This window comes from Eulemur rufifrons, chromosome 19 (assembly GCF_041146395.1).
Source record: "Eulemur rufifrons isolate Redbay chromosome 19, OSU_ERuf_1, whole genome shotgun sequence".
Classification (NCBI taxonomy): Eukaryota; Metazoa; Chordata; class Mammalia; order Primates; family Lemuridae; genus Eulemur; species Eulemur rufifrons.
In genome coordinates, this window is record NC_091001.1 from 61,227,638 (window position 1) to 61,246,511 (window position 18,874).

Consider the following 18,874-nt stretch of genomic DNA (forward strand, 5'->3'; position numbering starts at 1 on the left):
TTTTTGCTTTTCTCTTTTTTCTCTCCTGACCTCTCCTTCCCCTTCAACCAACTGCAGCTGAAAAAAGGAAGGGTGGGCAGACTGTGGACTCTGGCCTCCCACTTCTAAGTGTATCTGATCCTTTCATTCCTCTTCAAGTACCTGATGCACCAGGTAGGTAAATAGATCTGATCTGTGGTTAAGCAGCTTGATTCTTCTGTCCCAGGACCCCTGGAGAGTTCTGTTTTAAACACTCGCCTCATGAAAAGGCTCTGAATTTCAAGCCTGACTTATAGGGTACTGTTGTATTTTTTTACTATGTTTCAATAAGAGGGGCAAACTTGTGTTGGAGGATACCAGCCCTTAGCAAAGGTTCAGTTTGGGTTATACCAAATTGTACTCCATATCATATCAGTGTTCAGTTTTTCGTCCTTAATTGTATTAATGGTAACGTGAGGGACCTGTTTATTGGAAAGAACATTAGTCCAATATGATTATAACAGTCCAATGTGATAAAAGGAACAATATATGAATAGTGGCTATATAGAGTGGTAATGGGATGGTGGGTGACTTCCTGTCCAGTTCTTATTTTTCTATAATGTACTTTTATTTTATAATATAAAAATACATAGTGAAGGTTGATAGGGAGTGTGAGTCAGGAGACCTGGGTTCCCTTCCAGGCTCGGGGCTTGCCTCTTCATCAGCGAAGTGAGTTGTATATGCTGCAGGAGTTCACATAACCCTCTCAGTCTGCCATGTCCCGATTTTTAAGTAAGTAGTCTGAAAAGCAAGACTGGTGCTTCTTATTTGGAGTTCATGAATGCCAAAGCTTTCCCTTCCTGCTCCCCTCCCGTACTTGTTTTTTGGTGGAGAGGTGGTGTGGGGAACAGAAGCTGCTCTTTCTCTTCTGTGTCCATCTCTTCAAAAAGCAGAGAGATCTACCTCCCTAAAAACAGCTGGCAGTCATTTTCCTTCTGATAGTTTTTCCTTTTTTCCCGTTCTTATCTCTGCCAATTCTTGACCTTGAACTGATGGGACTGGCTTGATTTTTCTTCTCTCCCAAAATGTTAAAAGTATTTGATTGGTTGACTCAAGATTGGAAGTGATTGTAATGTTCATATCCTTTACTTACTAATACAGACTGCAGCGAGGGTACCAAGGCAGTTTGGTTTTTTTTTTTTTTTTTAGAACTTTGGGGCAATAGAAAATAGCCTTCAGGGTTTTTTGTTTGGTTGGTTGATTTTTTTTTTTTTTTTTAAGGTAATTTGTTGACCTTCTAAGGGGAAGCAAACACTTGCTTTAATCAGGTGGTACTGTGTGACTTTACAGCTTGCTGGACCTGGATGTAGCTCAGACATAACTAAAAATCACCAAGGAATGATTCAGTACAGGGTGGTTAAAGAAAAGCAAGAAAGGAATCAAGTAAGAGACCCTTTTCTCTTTTGCGCCCTTCAGGTATGCCTGGCAAAACTTGGATGAGCCAGTTTTGAGCAAAAGGTTAGAAGGTGTGGGCTATAAACTCAAGCTGGGGCCCACTGGCCTCTCCTTCCTGTTGTGGCAGTTATGGGATCAGCAAGGGGAAGGGTTATAGAGACATTCTCCCTTTGACACTCCTTCAGGTTCTTGCTTTGCGTTGCCCAGGTAGTCCGTGGGCCACAGAAGCTGGAAGATTGGCCTTTTTTGCACAGGGCAGAGAATGAGGGCCCACAGGCAGGTAGCTGTCTTCTGCAGCAGTCATAGGATCCCTTTGGATCAGGGTTGAGGAGTCAGGCACACATACCAGGTGGCTCAGGAGACAGGCTCCAGGTTGTGGAGAAGAGTCCGGAGCCACCAGGGCCAGCTAGCTGCCATCCTGCCCTCCTTATTGTCATCTTTCCTATCTTCTCATCCTCCATACTTCTCCCATTCTGGTGGATTCCTGCTAAAGTGTTACTGGTATGCACTTTAATACCAATTAAGCCATGACCTCTCTTGGGTTTCAATGGAAAATCTATGAAAATGAGACTTTTGTTTAATTCTAGGAGTGTCTTATTTGTTTTCTGATCGGTCAGGCCAGATTATCTGTTGAAAACGTAAATCAGACCGTAACTCCTTTGTGCTCCAGTGAATTCTCATGTCACTGAGTGAGCATAAAATCCAGACCTCCTACTGTGACCTACAAGGCCCTAATGGTGTGGCCCTTGCCTACCCCTCTAACTTCAGCTCACAGCATTTTTCCCTTGATCTTTCCTCCAGCAGACTGGGTGTGTTCCCACCTCTGGGCCTTTGCACTTGCTGGTACTCTGCCTGGAAAGCTTTTTCTTCAGCTGTGTTCTTTTGTGTCATTTGACATTTGGGTCTCAGCTTAAATGCCATCTTCTTAGAAAGGCCCAATGTGGTCCCACAGGCACTCTCAGTCACACCTCCTGGCTTTCTTCTTCATAGTATTTATCAGGACATTGTCTGATTTCACCTGTTCATTGTCTCTCTTTCCTCATCAGAATGTCCATGTCCTGAGGGCGGCCTTGTCTGTCTTACCAATGCACCAGTGCCAAAAACACTGCCTGGCAGAGTTGGCAGTCAGCAAATATTTGCAGACCAGATGGGTGATTGAAATAAAACCTGAGGCTGGAAGCCTTTTAGTGGCCTCCTTACTCTCCATTTCTGTCCCAGACACCAGACTACTGGCCCCATGGCGTTCCTTCTGTGCCACTGCCACCCTCACCAGACCTCCCACCCACTTTGCCAGGGTGGGTAGAGGAAGGCACAGGAAGCTGCCAACCCCTGGGCTGATGAAAGCATAGCTAGGCTCAGCAGCTCCTTCATCTCCGTCCTTTCGTGGTGCCCTCCAGAACTGGGCCAAGTTTGTTACCACTGTGGCTTTGATTGTTTTATTTATTTTAGTATTCAGCCCCTAGCACATTCATTTACATCGTCCTTCATCAAGGTCTCTATGTCCTTCCTGAGCATCTTGAAATGCTGAATGAGGAAAGGGTTCAGGGTTCAGTGTTTCTCTGGGCCCTGGGAAAACTGCAAGTTTGTTTTTCTCCCCCCAAAAAGCAAGCAGTCTGTCACATTTCCCGCCTACTGTGGACACCAGCCAAGCCTGTTGGTTGGTTGTTTGGTTGGTTGGTTGGTTCATTTGTGTTGCGTACCTGCTCTTCTCCTACACTCAGCCTTCCTGATGAGAATCATGGAATCTCAGTCTCCTGAAGCCCATGCCTTTCAGTGACTTAACATTTTTATTTTATACTTTTAAAATGATTTCACATGTAATTTCCTTTGATCTTAGGTACTATGGAGTGGTGGGTGGTAGGTATGGCAGGTAACGTCCTCATTTTGTGGGTGAGGAAGGGAGGCTGCAGTGTTATTCTGTGCAAAGCCAGCATTCCTTTTCATTGCCTACATCCCCCAAGCAGTGGATGTTTCTTTTGTCTTTGGGGACAGTTTTCAGATCAATAAAGCCTTTGACTAGAGAGCTAAATTTAAGGGTTGGGGAAATATAAAAATAGATTTGAACTTGTAAGACCCAGGTTCTAGCCACTTAGTAGCTAGGTGATTTTAGTCAAATCATTTAAACACTGTGTTCTCATTTTTAAAATCGGCAATACTAAAACCTGCCTCATGGGGTGGTCATGAGGTTCAGATGAAATCGTGTATTTGAAATTGCTACGTGAATTTTAAATTACTATACAGATGGGAAATGCTGTTACAGCTTTGGTTCTGCATCCTTATTCCCAATGGGGCAGTCCTTGTTATTGTGAAATGATATTTTTCTCTTGTTCAAATTGAACTTGTTATTGCAACCTTTAACTTTTACACAGCAGAGAGCCATTAAAATAACAGATTTCCTGGACATAGTGATTGTCAAACTGTGGGTAAAGGGGCACTGGATAATTGTGGTTTGATTGGTTTGTTTTAAGGAGAATTTTTATTTTTCAAAGCACCATAAAACAAATTTTCTTAGAAACTCTGGAATATAAAATCATAGCCACGAGCATTTGTAAGCTCACAAAGCTGCCAAATGATGCATGGCTAGTGAGTCTCAATGTATTTCACTGATGTTCGTATGCTGCCTGTTCATTCATTTTGCCTTCTGTTTGTGTTAGGAAACAGATAAGCTCTAGGTAGTACCAAAGTTTTTAAACATGGTGGAAAAGATTGAGGAATTTTCTCTGAAAATTGGGGAAAAGATTTTTTAATCATTTTTGTATTTCTTTTTTTAAAATTTATTTTTTAAATTGTGGCAAAATACACATAATTAAATTTACCATTTTAACTGTTTTTAAGTGTATAGTTCAGTGGCATTAAGTATAGTCACATTGTTTTATAACCATCACCACCATCTATCCACACGACTTTTTTCCTCTTGCAAAACAAAAATCTGTACTTATTAAACAGTAAGTCTCTATTTCCCCTTCTCCCCAACCCCTGGCAACCACCATTCTATTTTATGTCTCTATGAATGTGACTACTCTAGGAACCTCATGTAAGTGGAAACATACAGTGTTTGTCCTTTTGTGACTGGCTTATTTAACTTAGCACAATGACCCCAATCAAAGTTCATCCACGTTGTAGCATATGTCAGAATTTCCTTTTTTTCTTTTTTTTTTTTTTTTTTTTTTGAGACAGAGTCTCACTCTGTTGCCCGGGCTAGAGTGAGTGCCGTGGCTTCAGCCTAGCTCACAGCAACCTCAAACTCCTGGGCTCAAGCGATCCTACTGCCTCAGCCTCCCGAGTAGCTGGGACTACAGGCATGCACCACCATGCCCGGCTAATTTTTTGTATATATATATTTTAGTTGTCCATATAATTTCTTTCTATTTTTAGTAGAGACGGGGTCTCACTCTTGCTCAGGCTGGTCTCGAACTCCTGACCTCGAGCGATCCACCCGCCTCGGCCTCCCAGAGTGCTAGGATTACAGGCGTGAGCCACCACGCCCGGCCAGAATTTCCTTTTTTTCTAAGGTTGAATAATATTCCATTGTATGCATATACCACATTTTCTTTACCCTTTCATCCATTGATGGGCACTTGTGTTGTTTCTGGCTTTTGGCTTTTGTGAATAATGCTGCTATGAACATGGGTACAAAGACATCTCTTCAAGACTTGTTTTCAATGCTTTTGGCTATATACTCAGAAATGGAATTGCTGGATGATATGGTAATTCTACTTTTTTAATTTTTTGAGGATCACCATACTGTTTTCCATAGAGACTAACATTTTGTATTCCCACCAGCAATGCACAAGAATTTGAGAAAATTATTTTTATAATAACTCTTCAATACTGATCTCTTGACATTGGTGTTCCACAAGACTAAGCAAGAATGCATTAGTTGTCTCATAAGTGCTACTTCCTAGAATTAGAGCCTTTAAAAAAAAAAGTACCCTTTGGTTTATGGCACTCTACCATCTCTTAAAAGGTTAAGCAAGAGAAGCTGTGTTTTCTTAGTGGTTTGTTGTTAAGATGGACATTCCTTTCATAGCTGTTTGCCTGGCATCTTCCTCATTTCCTACTGCAGTCTTGTAATATTGAAAAGTCCAAGGTTGATCATACTATATGTTTTTACTCTTGAAAGTTTATCTTCTTGCAGATTTCATTCTTCAAAATGAACTTGGAATAGGGTATCATGTTTGACTTTTGCTTCCAACTTGCAGATGTTACAGATGGTCTTGTGTCTGAATTCTCAATGATGGGAACTATTTAGAGTGACTTGATTTGATTTGATTTGATTTGATTTTTTGAGAGTGACCAGATTTTTAAAACATCATCTCTCATCACAAGACCTCAGGGCTTACAGCCCAAGTCAGACGAGACATAGATTTCCAAAGCCACAAAGCTGGAGCAGCCGCGTATTTTGTGGTGGGCTCATTATCAAGCTCTTCCGTGTTGGCTAGTTCAGCCTGTTCTGCTCCTCCTGTTCATATTCCTGATTAGGGTCAAAATGGGTCTTGAGTAAGCCCTTGGTTTTATGAGCCTATATAAATAGAAATCTACCCTCTCTTTTGATAATTTAAAAGAGAGAAAGGCCACAATTTGCAGCATATCCTCTCAGTCTCATGTCAGGAAGTGGTTTTAATTATCTAACCTTAGACTGGATCGTGAAGCTTTTATTACCTTCTTGTCCTGTGGTTGGTGTTTTTGATGACTAGGTCTTGAGAGACTTAGTCATTAAAGGTCTTGTGAGGAGAATCTAAAGTAGGTTAATTCCTAACTCCAACTTTAGCTACTTCCTCCTTCCCATTCCTCACTGCCACTGGGGTTATGTTCAAGAGGAGAGGAGGAGGTGCCCAAAGAGAAGACCCCCTTTCTCTCACCTCTCCTTAATTTTGAAATGAAATCCTACATCCATTTTCTTCAGAGGTTCACCCACCTTTACAGTCCTTCAACCATGATTTCAATGCTTCTCTAAGCTCTGACCCACTCTCGTTTTTATTTATCACCCTAGAAACTTGAGAGAGAACTGAGTGTACTGATAGGAATGTGATAAGGAAACACCACCAACAGAAAAGTATGAACAGACAGTTCATAAAAGGAAACATATAAATTACCAGTAAATATTTTTTAAAAGTTTATCATCATGATGAATCTAAGAAGTGCCGATTACAAAACAGCAGTATGCTGTGGTTTCCACTATCCAATTGGTAAAGATGATGCAATAAACTTAGACTTGATAAAGATACAGGAAAATAGACACTTTCATATTCTGCTAATAGGAATATCAGTACAACTTTTTGGGAGGACAGTTTGGTAGTTTATAACAAAAGTCTTTAAGGTTTTACTTTTTCTTTTATTTAACAACTATACTTCTCTAAAACATGAGTATGCTTAAATATTTGTTGAATGTCAGAATTCATAGGAAAATAATGGAAGGATATTCATTGAGAACTCTTAACAGTGGATATCTCCAAAAGCAGGATTACGGGTAATTTTACTTTTATCTTTTGGCTTACTTGTATTTATCAAATTTTCCACAAGAAACTGATACTCCTTTTTTTTTTGTGAGATTAGGGTTTCACTCTGTTGCCCAGTCTGGCCATTAACTCCTAAGTTCAAGCGATCCTCCCACCTCAGCCTCCTGAGTAACTGGGACTACAGACACATGCCACCTTGCCCAGCTAAATTTTTTTTATTTTTATTTTTTTAGAGGTGGGTTCTTGCTGTGTTGCCCAGGCTGTTCTCAAACTCTTGGCCTCAAGCGATCCTTCCACTTTGGCCTCCTAAAGTGCTGGGATTATAGGCTTGAGACACTACACCCAGCCTGTTACTACTTTTGTAATAAGGGAAAAGACAATAGAAATTTGTTCTTTTTTTCAGTGATTTAGCTCTTTCCCTACCTTCTCGCCCGGTTCTCCTGGCTGTGCCCTCCTGGGCTGAGTTTGCACGTTGAAAAGCATGTTGAGTCAGGTCTCTGCATTTCTCAAAACCTACTACTTAGGGCCAGTCATCTTGCCTCCTGCATTTACTACCAGTTCAGATCTCCAATTTCATCTCTCTAGTTCATCTCCTGAGCAACCAGGTCCTACTTCTATTTCTCCCTTTACATTGAATGATTGGCTTTTAGTGGTATATAGGGTCTTTATCTTCCATTTTATTCATAAGAAAATTTAGATCTAGAGAGAGTAAGAGATTTGCCCAATGTGCCACACAAACTTACTGTAGAACCCAGGTCTCCTGTCTCTTAGTACCTTCTCTACCTCCCTGATAGACCATCCTGCCTTCTCCCCACATTTCACTTTTTTCTAGGAGTTTTGCTTATTCTGTTCTCATACCGAGGCATTTGAGTAAAATCTGGAACTTCACCCATATTCCCTACTGTTATCAAAGGCATCTGTGGCTTGGTGTCCTCTTACTTAAAGGAGAATGTACCAAACACTTGAACTTATTTACACCCACATTTATTCTAATAAATGCACCCATTTAGTCCTAACAACCCTTTAAAGTAATTCCTGACCTCTATTTACAGGTGAGAAAACTGATGCTTAGAAAAATTAGGTAACTTAAATTCAGGCCCTTTTACTCTTTAATGTTGCTTATTTACTTTGGGAGATTTTACAGCCCCTAGCCAAAATCCCAAAAATGTACAGTATCACAGTAAAAGATAAAATAAATAAAATGATACCCTCCCCAAATCCAGGTATCCTCCCACCACTGCACATGTGTACACACACAGAGAGTCTGGAGTCATTTCTAAAAATATCAGAGGAAGCCTAGGAACTGATACAAAACTGGACCATTTTCTTCTAATGGTCACAGGCTTGTGATTCTAACACAAAGATGTAACAACTCTTCTAAAATGTTACTTAGAATTAAATCATTTTAAAATGCAATTTATGAATAATTTTTTGGTTTAATTGATCTGTCACCTTAAATAATTGAGAATAAGATTGTGAGTCGTTATACATTTCACGTATGAACTGTCCCAAAAGATGGGTTTTGCTTTTGCATCCAGAGAAGCCATTTCCCATGATTCATGGGAAATTTAAAAAGTCTTTATTCATTAGATATCAATAAGTCACAATATAGGCCGGGCGTGGTGGCTCACGCCTGTAATCCTAGTACTCTGGGAGGCCGAGGCGGGTCGATCGCTCAAGGTCAGGAGTTCGAGACCAGCCTGAGTGAGACCCCGTCTCTACTAAAAATAGAAAGACATTATATGGACAACTAAAAATCTATATAGAAAAAATTAGCTGGGCATGGTGGCGCATGCCTGTAGTCCCAGCTACTCGGGAGGCTGAGGCAGTAGGATCGCTTAAGCCCAGGAGTCTGAGGTTGCTGTGAGCTAAGCTGACGCCACGGCACTCACTCTAGCCTGGGCAACAAAGTGAGACTCTGTCTCAACAAAAAAAAAAATAAGTCACAATATGCCAATGTGACAATTGATCAAGGTCATAAGTCTTTTAAAACAATCAAAGCCTTAGTGAAAGCTGGGCATGGTGGCACATGCCTGTAGTCCCAGCTACTCGGGAGGCTGAGGCAGGAGATTGCTTGAGCCCAGGAATTTGAGGCTACAGTCAGCTGTGATCATTCCACTGCACTCTAGCCTGAGTGACAGAACAAGACCCTGTCTCAATTTTTTAAAAAAGCCTTAGTTAAACAGGAAGGATGAATCTCTAGTGTGGTTGACTATCAGGGTCTTGATGTTAGCTAGTTCTATTGCTTACCTGCTTTAAGATCTTGGGCAAGTTACTTAACCTTTCTGGAGCTGGTTTCTTCATTCATAAATGAGAAGGCTGAATTGGATAAGATCTGAGGTTCCTTCCAATGCCAACATATCTTTGATAACTTTACCATTGTGCCTGGGACCGTATGTGTGTGAAGACCCATCCTCCTCTGATGGATGGAGATAGGCAGACCACCACGTAGGCAATATGTGGAGAGAACTTCAAAGTCAAGTCCAGCCTCTACCATGTCCAATCTGTGGCTTTGGGCAAGTCACACATTGTCACAGTCTCTTATCTCTATTCTCTTCAACTGTATTAGTATTCCCAAACCCAGGGGTTTTTGAATAATGGATGAAAATATTTGACATTGAACTCGACAAATACAAATAGTGTCCATTGTTATGATGGCACCTGGAGCCTCACCAAGTCGCTGAGAGCCTTTCTGCACTTTGAGAGTTCTAGGAGGCAGAGAAGCTTTCTTGGCACATGCTGTCCACCTTATGTAGACTGCTCACCCCTGGTTTTCTGCCCAGTCGTCTTCTGTTTTCTGCTCCTGTCTTCTGCATTTGCAGTATTTGTGCATTCCCAAGCAGTAGTGACCATACAAAGTAGCTATGTGAATAGCCTGTTACTTTAAGGTTTGGTCAGAAAGTAAGCCTCCCTAAATTTGGCAATTTACCCCATTCCATCTCACCACCCAGCACACTTGTACACACATGCACTTCTTTACTCACTCACATGCTTTTTGCTAATGGCTAATACAAGAATTAGATTCTTGTTCAAGTATTAATGCCTGGCTTTTTCCATCTGACCTCCTGTTCTCCCCACCTCGCTAATCAAGCCAAAAGGCATAGATGTGGCAGGGAGTCTAAGAGGGAAGTGAGAACTGGGGATACAGAGGTTACCTGCCTTCAGTCGTGTTGTAAGGACTGCGAGAGAAGTGACTGCTCCAGAGGGTTCCTGGCATGGCAGGGAAGGTGGGGAAAGGCCTAGAGGAGATGGTGCTTGACTGACCAACACAAAATGTAGGGCAAAGTGTCTCCATTTGACAGATGAGAGTAGATAATATTAGAAGGTTAAGGAACTGTGCCAGGGTCACAACATGTCACCAAAGGGACAGGAATCCAAATTCTGGAGAACACTGGCCTGAGGTTTTGTACCAAGGTAAACTGCTGTAGAAAGACAAGCAATTTTCTTTTTACACGTTGCCTTACAAGATTGCAAATATTAATATATGAGTGCAAAGTTAAAAGAAGCAAATAATTACATTTTCTTAAATAAAAGGTTTTTTAAGAGGGGTATAAGACAAAAACTAGTGTTCAGAACAATGAAAAGTTAGACTTATTAGGGAAACCATCTTATTTTTACCAGGATGATGAAAATTATCAAAGATATATTTAACATCTTTTCTTATAATAAAATGTCATGTATAGTGTAAGATTAATGCTGATGTAGTAACACCTGTATACTTGGTTAATACCCTGTTGGGATTTTTTTCTCAGCTATTGAGAAACTTCCTTTTTTCTTCCTTCCTTTTTTTCAATATAAATCAGGTATAAGTTTTAATTTTATCTTAAGGACATTTTATTTCTATGATAAAAAATGTTGACATGCCTTTAATTGGGCAAGTCATAGGATTTATGTGACTTAAGTCTCTTCATAAGTAAGAGGAAGTATGAGCACTAAATTCTCTTCTTGTAAGGTTCTCTGGTTTATTATTTTGTTTCAAGTTAATGCTCTACCTTTAATAGGTTAAAGGTAAATAGAGGGTTCTTGATGGATCAGGGCTAAAGGAATTCTTTTGTACACCTTGTCAAACATTAAGTTACCGGGTGGGGTGGCTCACGCCTGTAATCCCAGTGTGCTTTGGGAGGCCAAGGCAGGAAGATCACTTGAGGCCAGGAATTTGAGACCAGCTTGGACAACATAACGAGACCCTCCCTCTACTAAAAAATAAAAAATTAGCTGAGCGTGGTGGCACGTGCCTGTAGTTCTAGCTTTTCGGGAGGCTGAGGCAGGATGATTGTTTGAGCCCAGGAGTTCGAGGCCGCACTGAGCCATGATCATGCCATTATACTCCAGCCGGGGCAACAGAATGAAACCTTGTTTCTAAAAAAATTAAAAATAAAGTTACCAAGTGTGACAAATCTGGTGACTTCTGACACCCTTTTATTTCTTGGCCAAAAGACATCAACATTAATCCATCTTCAGGCTTAAGTGAATTTTGTGAGATTTGACCACAGAACAATGAGAGTACCAGCCTGTCACAGGTGCACAGCTGGCAGACAATAAGTGATCATTGAAGTTAACTTAGATATGGCCAAATTTATTCTCTTGGTGAGTTATAAACTGTTTCTAAATATAAGTCCAGAAAAAGAGATTCAAAACTAAGACCAGGAAGGGAAATGAATACACAAAGACTTGTATGCAAATATTACGGCAGCTTTATTTTTAATAGCTAAAAACTAGAAACAACCAAACGTCTGTTAACTGGTAGGTGGATCAACAAAATGTAATGTGTTCATACAATGGAACACTACTCAGCAGTAAAACAGAACAAACTATTGATATGGGTGAATCTCAAAAGCATCATGCTAAATGAAGGAAGCCAGACATGAAAGAATGTATCCTGTATAGTTCCATTTATAGGAAATTCTGGAATAGGCAAAACTACAGGGACAGAAAGCAGATCCAGGCCGGGCGCGGTGGCTCACGCCTGTAATCCTAGCACTCTGGGAGGCCGAGGCGGGTGGATCGCTCGAGGTCAGGAGTTCGAGACCAGCCTGAGCAAGAGTGAGACCCCGTCTCTACTAAAAAAATAGAAAGAAATTATCTGGCCAACTAAAATATATATAGAAAAAAAATTAGCCGGGCATGGTGGCGCATGCCTGTAGTCCCAGCTACTCGGGAGGTTGAGGCAGTAGGATCGCTTAAGCCCAGGAGTTTGAGGTTGCTGTGAGCTAGACTGACGCCATGGCACTCACTCTAGCCCGGGCAACAGAGCGAGACTCTGTCTCAAAAAAAAAAAAAAAAAAAAAAAAAAAGAAAGCAGATCCACTGTTGCCAGGGTCAGGGATAAGAGAAGGCATTGACTGTAAAGGGGAACCAGGGAACTTTTTGGGGTATTGGAAATGTTCTGTATCTTTATTTCAGTGATGATTATATGAATGTATAAATTGTCAAAACTAATCAAATTGTACACTTAATATTGGTGACTTTTATTATATGTAAATTACACCTCAAGTTAAAACAAGCAGACAAAAAACCTAGGACAGCATCTTGAATGCCTTATAAAGTGAATATTTTGCCTGGGGAAAGATCATTTTTAAACTTCAAATTTTAAAAGGCTATTGTTAATGGATACTAATAGTATTCTTTTTTTTTTTTTTTAGTGAATCTATACCCAATATTGACCCCTAAAATGTGTTTGTATAGAAAATGGTGAATGATCTGCTTGCATTAATATCTCATTGCATTTTTACTTTTTCTTTACCTCTCTGCCCAACCTAGAAAAACTAATTGAGGGACTCAAATCTCCTGACACTTCTCTTCTGCTCCCTGACCTCTTGCCTATGACAGATCCTTTTGGTAGCACTTCCGATGCAGTAATTGGTAAAGTCATCATCTCTGTTTCTTCTGTCATGCATGATATGTGTGTCTATTTCAAGAATGACAAGTACCTAGTTAACAGGTGTCTAGTGAATAGCCATGGTAAGGAGTGGAGATACCACAAAGCCTCCTGGCTTGGGAGCTATTTCTTGTGCTAACCCAGAAGCCAAGGCTATTTAAGCTCACTTGTTACCTCTCCAAATGAAGTTTTTTTCTTTGCTTTTCAAGGGTGCAACACTGTTATTTTTGCCTTTCTTGATATCCTGAGATTTCTAAAGTGAATTTCTTATGAATGAGGAAGAATGTGGAAAAATTCACATTTAGTTACAAAAGCTTCATGAAAAAAGTTTGTTTCTAACTGGACCTTGTCTTGACTGAACTTCATAGAATTTAGCAGATTCTTCTCTAAAAGGCCCATGTGTGTACCAAGTATCAGTAACTGAGAAAACACTTTGCCCAGTGGTCAAGCTCCACGAACAAAATCCAGGCAGGGCTTGGTCAGCTCACATTTTCCTGTGCTCAACAGCAAGGCAGGCAAGACCCGCAAAATGTCCAAGGCCCCTGGACTCCAGGAGGGTCCAATCATTTGAGACATAATAATGCCTTTGGGCAAAAAGTTCTAGAACTGCAAGAGCGAGACCCTATCTCTACAAAAAATAGAAAAATTAGCCGGGCGTGTTGGTGCTTACCTGTAGTCCCAACTACTTGGGAGGCTGAGTGAGGCTCATTCAAGCCCAGGCGTTTGAGGTTGCAGTGAGTTATGATGACACCACTGCACTCTAGCCCAGGGAACAGAGTGAACCCTTGTCTCAAAAAAAAAGTTCTAGAACTCAGAGATGCCATAACCTTACCAAGGAAATAGGGCCTGCAGCTGAGGGATACACACGGCACAGAATACCTCCCAGCTACAGCATGGGTTGAGGTTGGAGATGGATTAGTGGCCTTTGCATGGCACAGAGGATGTTTGCCTCCAAGTTTATACCTTAAGAAAATTAAAAATTATCAGAAAAAATTAAGGTGCCTTTCTGACATGGAAGCTGAGTGGCTTGTGTTCTGAATTTATCTCTAAGAACTGATAGTCACTAAGGCACTGAAAGCAGCAGAAATAAAGTAACTTATCCTGCTTTTCATCTTACCTGAGACTGGCATTTTAGAGACCTGTTAGAAAAAGGTTAGAAAAGCCTTCACAGAATTTCCTAAAGAGCCTTCTGACTCCCTTTCCCTTACCCTTTCCTCTCCTCTCTTAATGCTCTGTTATGAAAGAAAAAGCTGATGTTGCTGTTGAGAGTCTCATACCAGGACTGGAGCCCCCAGCTCCCCAGCGCCTCCCATCTCAGACGGAATCTGTGACCTCGAACCGCACAGGTCAGTCAGGTGTCCCTGCAGCTGCAGGGATTGGTCAACATGGTGAGCCTGCCAAGCCAGACTTTCCACCTGTGGCAGCTGATCCTGTTAGTTCCTCCTAGAATGGATGCTCTGAATTCTTACAGGCCCACCTGCTAGAAGGTGAGGGATATATTTCCTTGCTGAAGAACTGAGTACTTTCTGGAGTCATGTTCTTTGTAGAGTGATCCCTGGGCTGACTCTGGTTATAATATTTCTTTGTTCAAGATTCTTTTCACCGGTGGCAGGTTACCTTTACCTCTTTAATTAAGGAACGCTGCTGAGCGATGCCCTTAACTCCTGCAGGTTACTGAGCAGTCTTTCCTATCTAACAATGTCAACGATATCTTTGGGACTCGTCTTTTGTGTGTTGACATTCTGTTCCAGCACAGTGCTATAATCGTATGTAGGTGATTGGCTGCTAACTTGCAGACAAAGTGAAATCTCCCCTGGCTCTAGCATTGCTTTCACCCTAGTTTCAAAATTCAGTCTTAGTAGAATTCCTTAACTGCCCATAAATACAGATTTGATAACCATCATTTTTTTTTTTAGTCCATAATTACTTTGTTAAAAGTATCTGATTTTCTAACTTGGAATGGAAACAATTAGAAGCCTAGAAAATGTGAAGCTAAACGCATTCAGGTGAAAAAATAAATTACCCTAAAAGACAATATGGTTTCTTCTCCTTGTCCCCACTTGGATGTTTTCTCCTAGAAAACTTTCCCAGAAAACAAGCACTTCCTGTGTTAAAGTGCTTGAACTCTGAATTTTATCTTCTTTCTGTTCTTTAACTGAAACCAAAATCATACGTTCACAGGATCAATTTAAATTTAAAGAATACTAGTAAAAGGCATTTTGAATGGGAATCTCAGTGAGGTCTAGAAGGTACTATTTCATCTTGTCACAGTCTGCTAAGAACAAGCCAGGGTCAGCCCTCTCCTAATCAGTTTGGTTACCTCATCCTGTAGTGTGTAGGGAAAGTTTAAGTGAAACTCTAATTGCAGAGTCTTTTTTCTTCCCAAGTGGCATTTGCTGAGAACTGAGTTGCTAACGTTATCTTGGCATCCAGATCACAGACTTGTTGCAACTTCTGAGCAAAAAATTATTTTTATATATTAATGTTAAGAGAAATCTAGAAATACGTGTTTCTATAGATGGAAATCCAGAGGGCTTAACATGTTTCTTTTGGTTTTCTTTCTCCTGCCTTGGCTTGTATGTGTAACATGTAAATGGAGTAACTTAAAGGCTAAGATCTAATCTCATGGTATTGTTATGTGTACCACTTAATGCCATCACTGACCTGGGATGCTGATAATCTGGACTCAGATTCTCTCACCGGGGAAGATTCCCTGCTTGATTGCTCTCTGCTTTCTAACCCTACTACTGACCTTCTGGAGGAGTTTGCCCCCATAGCAATCTCTGCTCCGGCCCATAAAGGTAAATGCTTTCTTCTTCTCAGGCCCACATATATTCTTAGAGCAGATGAACTGAACAAGTCCTGAGAGTTTTCCTTATCAAAAGTCTTTGCTAGTGAAATTTTTTAACTACCTCCATATATGGAAAACTCGAATTTGTACCTCTAGACACTAAGAATATTCGATAAGACAGACAAGTTGGTGAAGGTATTGCTTTCTGGCAAGACCCTAGAGTGCAGATAGTCCACGTTACCTTTGAGAGCTTTGTACCTTTGCAGCCAGCTCAAAGAGATGGTTGAGCTGGCTGTCCACTGACTGTAATTATTAATGTGATGCTTGTGGTCTTACCAACAATATGAAACATTGTTTCAGCAAATTGGATTCAGTTTTTGAATAGTGACGACAACAATAACGTAATAGGCATCATTCCTCCAAAGTCAGTCCCCCAAGATTGAACTTGTGAAAGTTTTGAATCTTAGTTCACTGTTATGTCATGATTGATTACTAGGTTTCTCCTTCTAATCTACCTTTTCATTTCTTAGTCTTGGGTTAATACAGGTTTGAAATTCTTCTGGGACAGAGGGAGCTTGAATTGAGTTCTATTCAGTGAGTCATTTGTGGCAGTGTTAGGCTGAATATTTACTGAACTTGCTGTGACTGGGTAGTGAAAGTGGTTCTCTGGAGGGAAGAAATGCATAGAAAAGGAACAGCTTAAGTCCCTCTGAAGGAAATTTAAGGATTTATTTGAGATGACTAAAAATAATCAGCCCATGATTTGCAATGGTAATTAATAGCTGGGTTTTTGTTTTTACCCTGATAGCATTAAAATGAGTATGTTTTCATAAAGTATGTGGAGTGAAGTTACGTATTTAAACAGTTACGTCTGGCAGGAGTTTGTCAGCAGCAATGTGTATTACGGAGGAGCATCACTTGTGAAATAGGTACTCAGCTAGCACTTGCTGGTCGGGTAGCTTTAATTAGAGTGGAGAAGAATATTAACAGATTTCTGCTTGAGGTCTCAGTACATGGGATCTCGTGCCCCGGCATTCCCTGAGGCATCTGAGTTGTTTGAAATTCTTCCCAGTCACAGAGCAGTGAATCCTTCCAAAAGTATTTTATTTACCTTGTAGATAGTGGTTACTACTTAAAGAGCCACTGATTTTCTTCCCCCTTTCTCTACTCTTGGTTTTGAGTTTTTCAAATATTGTAAGTCAGGCCTCTGTTCCCTCAATAAAGACAACAAGTGACTAATTCCTGTGCCTTTGTAAATTAGTGACATTGAAGAGAAACCTCACAGTAATTACAATCACGGGTCTCACAAATAGTAGATACAGTTCTTCCAAAAATTCTTCTCCCTAATCATTTTTGAAAGTCTTAACGTGGCCAACTCTAAAGCATTTTTTCTATATCCCTATATTTTCCAGTTTTGCTACTTTTATTTCAAGTCAGAAAAAGGAAGTGCTTTCACCTTTAAAAACAACAGGGATCGTACAGTACAGTTGGGAACTTTGTGCCTCTTTCATATTCTCTCATTTGCTAATCTCTGCCTCTGTTGTCTCTGCTTGTGTACTCGCATTCTGTATTAAGCTGCAGAAGATAGTAATCTCATCTCAGGTTTTGATGTCCCTGAGGGCTCGGACAAGGTGGCGGAAGATGAGTTTGACCCTATTCCTGTATTGATAACCAAAAACCCACAAGGTAAGAAAAAGGATGGGAAAAAGAGAAGAGCTTGACATCAGCTTTCATCAAAACAGCACTGTACCTAATTTACAAGGGGGGAAAAAGCATCAACATTTAATGAAGAAGTATGTTGAGGGTAATGACGGTAGTAGGTAGGACCAGTATGTATAGAGAGAGAGATACTGATACAGGTATCTTAAAGCTTGACCATAGTGTTTGTTTAGAGAGAAGTATTTAATAGTTGACTAAAATCTAGTTTTTACAATCAGGCCAAAAATAAAGTGATCTTCAGTCAGTGGGAACCTGAAGGTATATATCAAAAGTACTTAACATTTTTTATCATGATTAGAACAATCTGTAATAAATATTCTTTCTAAAAAGATTAACGGTGGTGCTTTGATATCATCCACATCTTTTGGACATTTATGGAGCATCCTTTTCCCTCTGTGATGGATTAAAATCATTTGAACATGCCATAAAACACTGAATTTGCCATAGGACCATCTATTTATTTATTAAAGCATGTTCTTATTGCAGTATCTTAATAACTAATTTCTTCCCAAAGCAAAATTTATTGATTTTTACTTTATCAGGAAGATGCCTTGATGTTATCAGGAAGTTAGTTTACATCCAGCAATTCTCAGACAAAATATGTATCGATTTAAAAATAGTGTTCTCTTTGCAGGGTGTCCTGCCTATACTATGGTGTGCAGAGAGTGCCTGAACTTTTGGTGGGAGGTGATGGATAGCTAATTTTTATGCTTAAAAATCAACATGTAAGAGTTTACAAATGTAAAATGTTGCCTCTGTAGGTTTTTTTGTTTTTGTTTTTTTCTCCTTTGCTTGCTCTACACATCTAAACCTTAACCCTCTGTGTTTTGTACTGAATTCCTATCTCTCCACTTCCAGGTGGGCACTCTAGAAACAGCAGTGGGAGCTCAGAGTCCAGTCTTCCCAACCTGGCCAGGTCTTTACTGCTGGTGGATCAGCTCATAGACCTGTAGCCGTGACCCAGTAGCAGATGCAGTTCTGTAACCTTCATACCGTAATATACATTTTTATTACGGAGTTATGAGAAAAATGATTTTTTTTTTTAAAAATCTGCAAATAAGGGGCCCTCCAGCCCTTTTCTCCTACCCCTTGCCTTCTCCTGTAGAAACGATAAGGAAAGAAAATCACTTTGGCCCTCCAGATACTCCTTGGCCAGTTCCTCCCTGTTAGTTTGCTGTGTTTTCTCATAACCCTTCTTCAATAGCATTATCTTAAATCAAGTGCTAGATGCCATGAGCTTCACCTCTGCTGGAATCGACTCCACCAAAAGCTTAACTGTAACTGAAACTAGTGAATTGACACCTTTGTCTCATTCTTGCTAGGAATGGCCTCCCAAATCAATCCTCCCAACCCCTGTGTTCTTTGGCCAGATGCTGATGAATGTGTTTCCCTGTTTTTGCTTTTTATCCTGATGCATTTTCATGAGGACATGGCTTCTTCAGTTGGTCTTAACTCAAGGGAGTAGCCTGGAGATGGGTGTGCAGTTTAAGAGAGGGTAAAACTGACTGACTGATAGTATATGTTTGAGAAGAGAAACTGAGCCCAGCTGTAGCCAACCAACTTTGACCTTGTTTGATCATAGACGTAGCCAAGGGATTTTACACCCCATGCAAC

At 40.4% G+C, this 18,874-nt stretch overlaps 1 protein-coding gene across 1 annotated transcript in view; it reads left to right on the top strand.

The window, feature by feature from the left end:
• The window catches only part of AAK1 (AP2 associated kinase 1), a 150,900-nt gene extending 132,687 nt beyond the window's left edge, over window positions 1-18,213 (top strand). The window contains exons 17-22 of the mRNA XM_069494053.1: window positions 58-153; window positions 12,633-12,734; window positions 13,995-14,096; window positions 15,441-15,551; window positions 17,117-17,227; window positions 18,119-18,213. Coding sequence (XP_069350154.1) covers window positions 58-153; window positions 12,633-12,734; window positions 13,995-14,096; window positions 15,441-15,551; window positions 17,117-17,227; window positions 18,119-18,213 — 617 coding nt within the window. The remainder of the gene's footprint in view (window positions 1-57; window positions 154-12,632; window positions 12,735-13,994; window positions 14,097-15,440; window positions 15,552-17,116; window positions 17,228-18,118) is intronic.
• The last annotated feature ends 661 nt before the right edge of the window (window positions 18,214-18,874 follow it).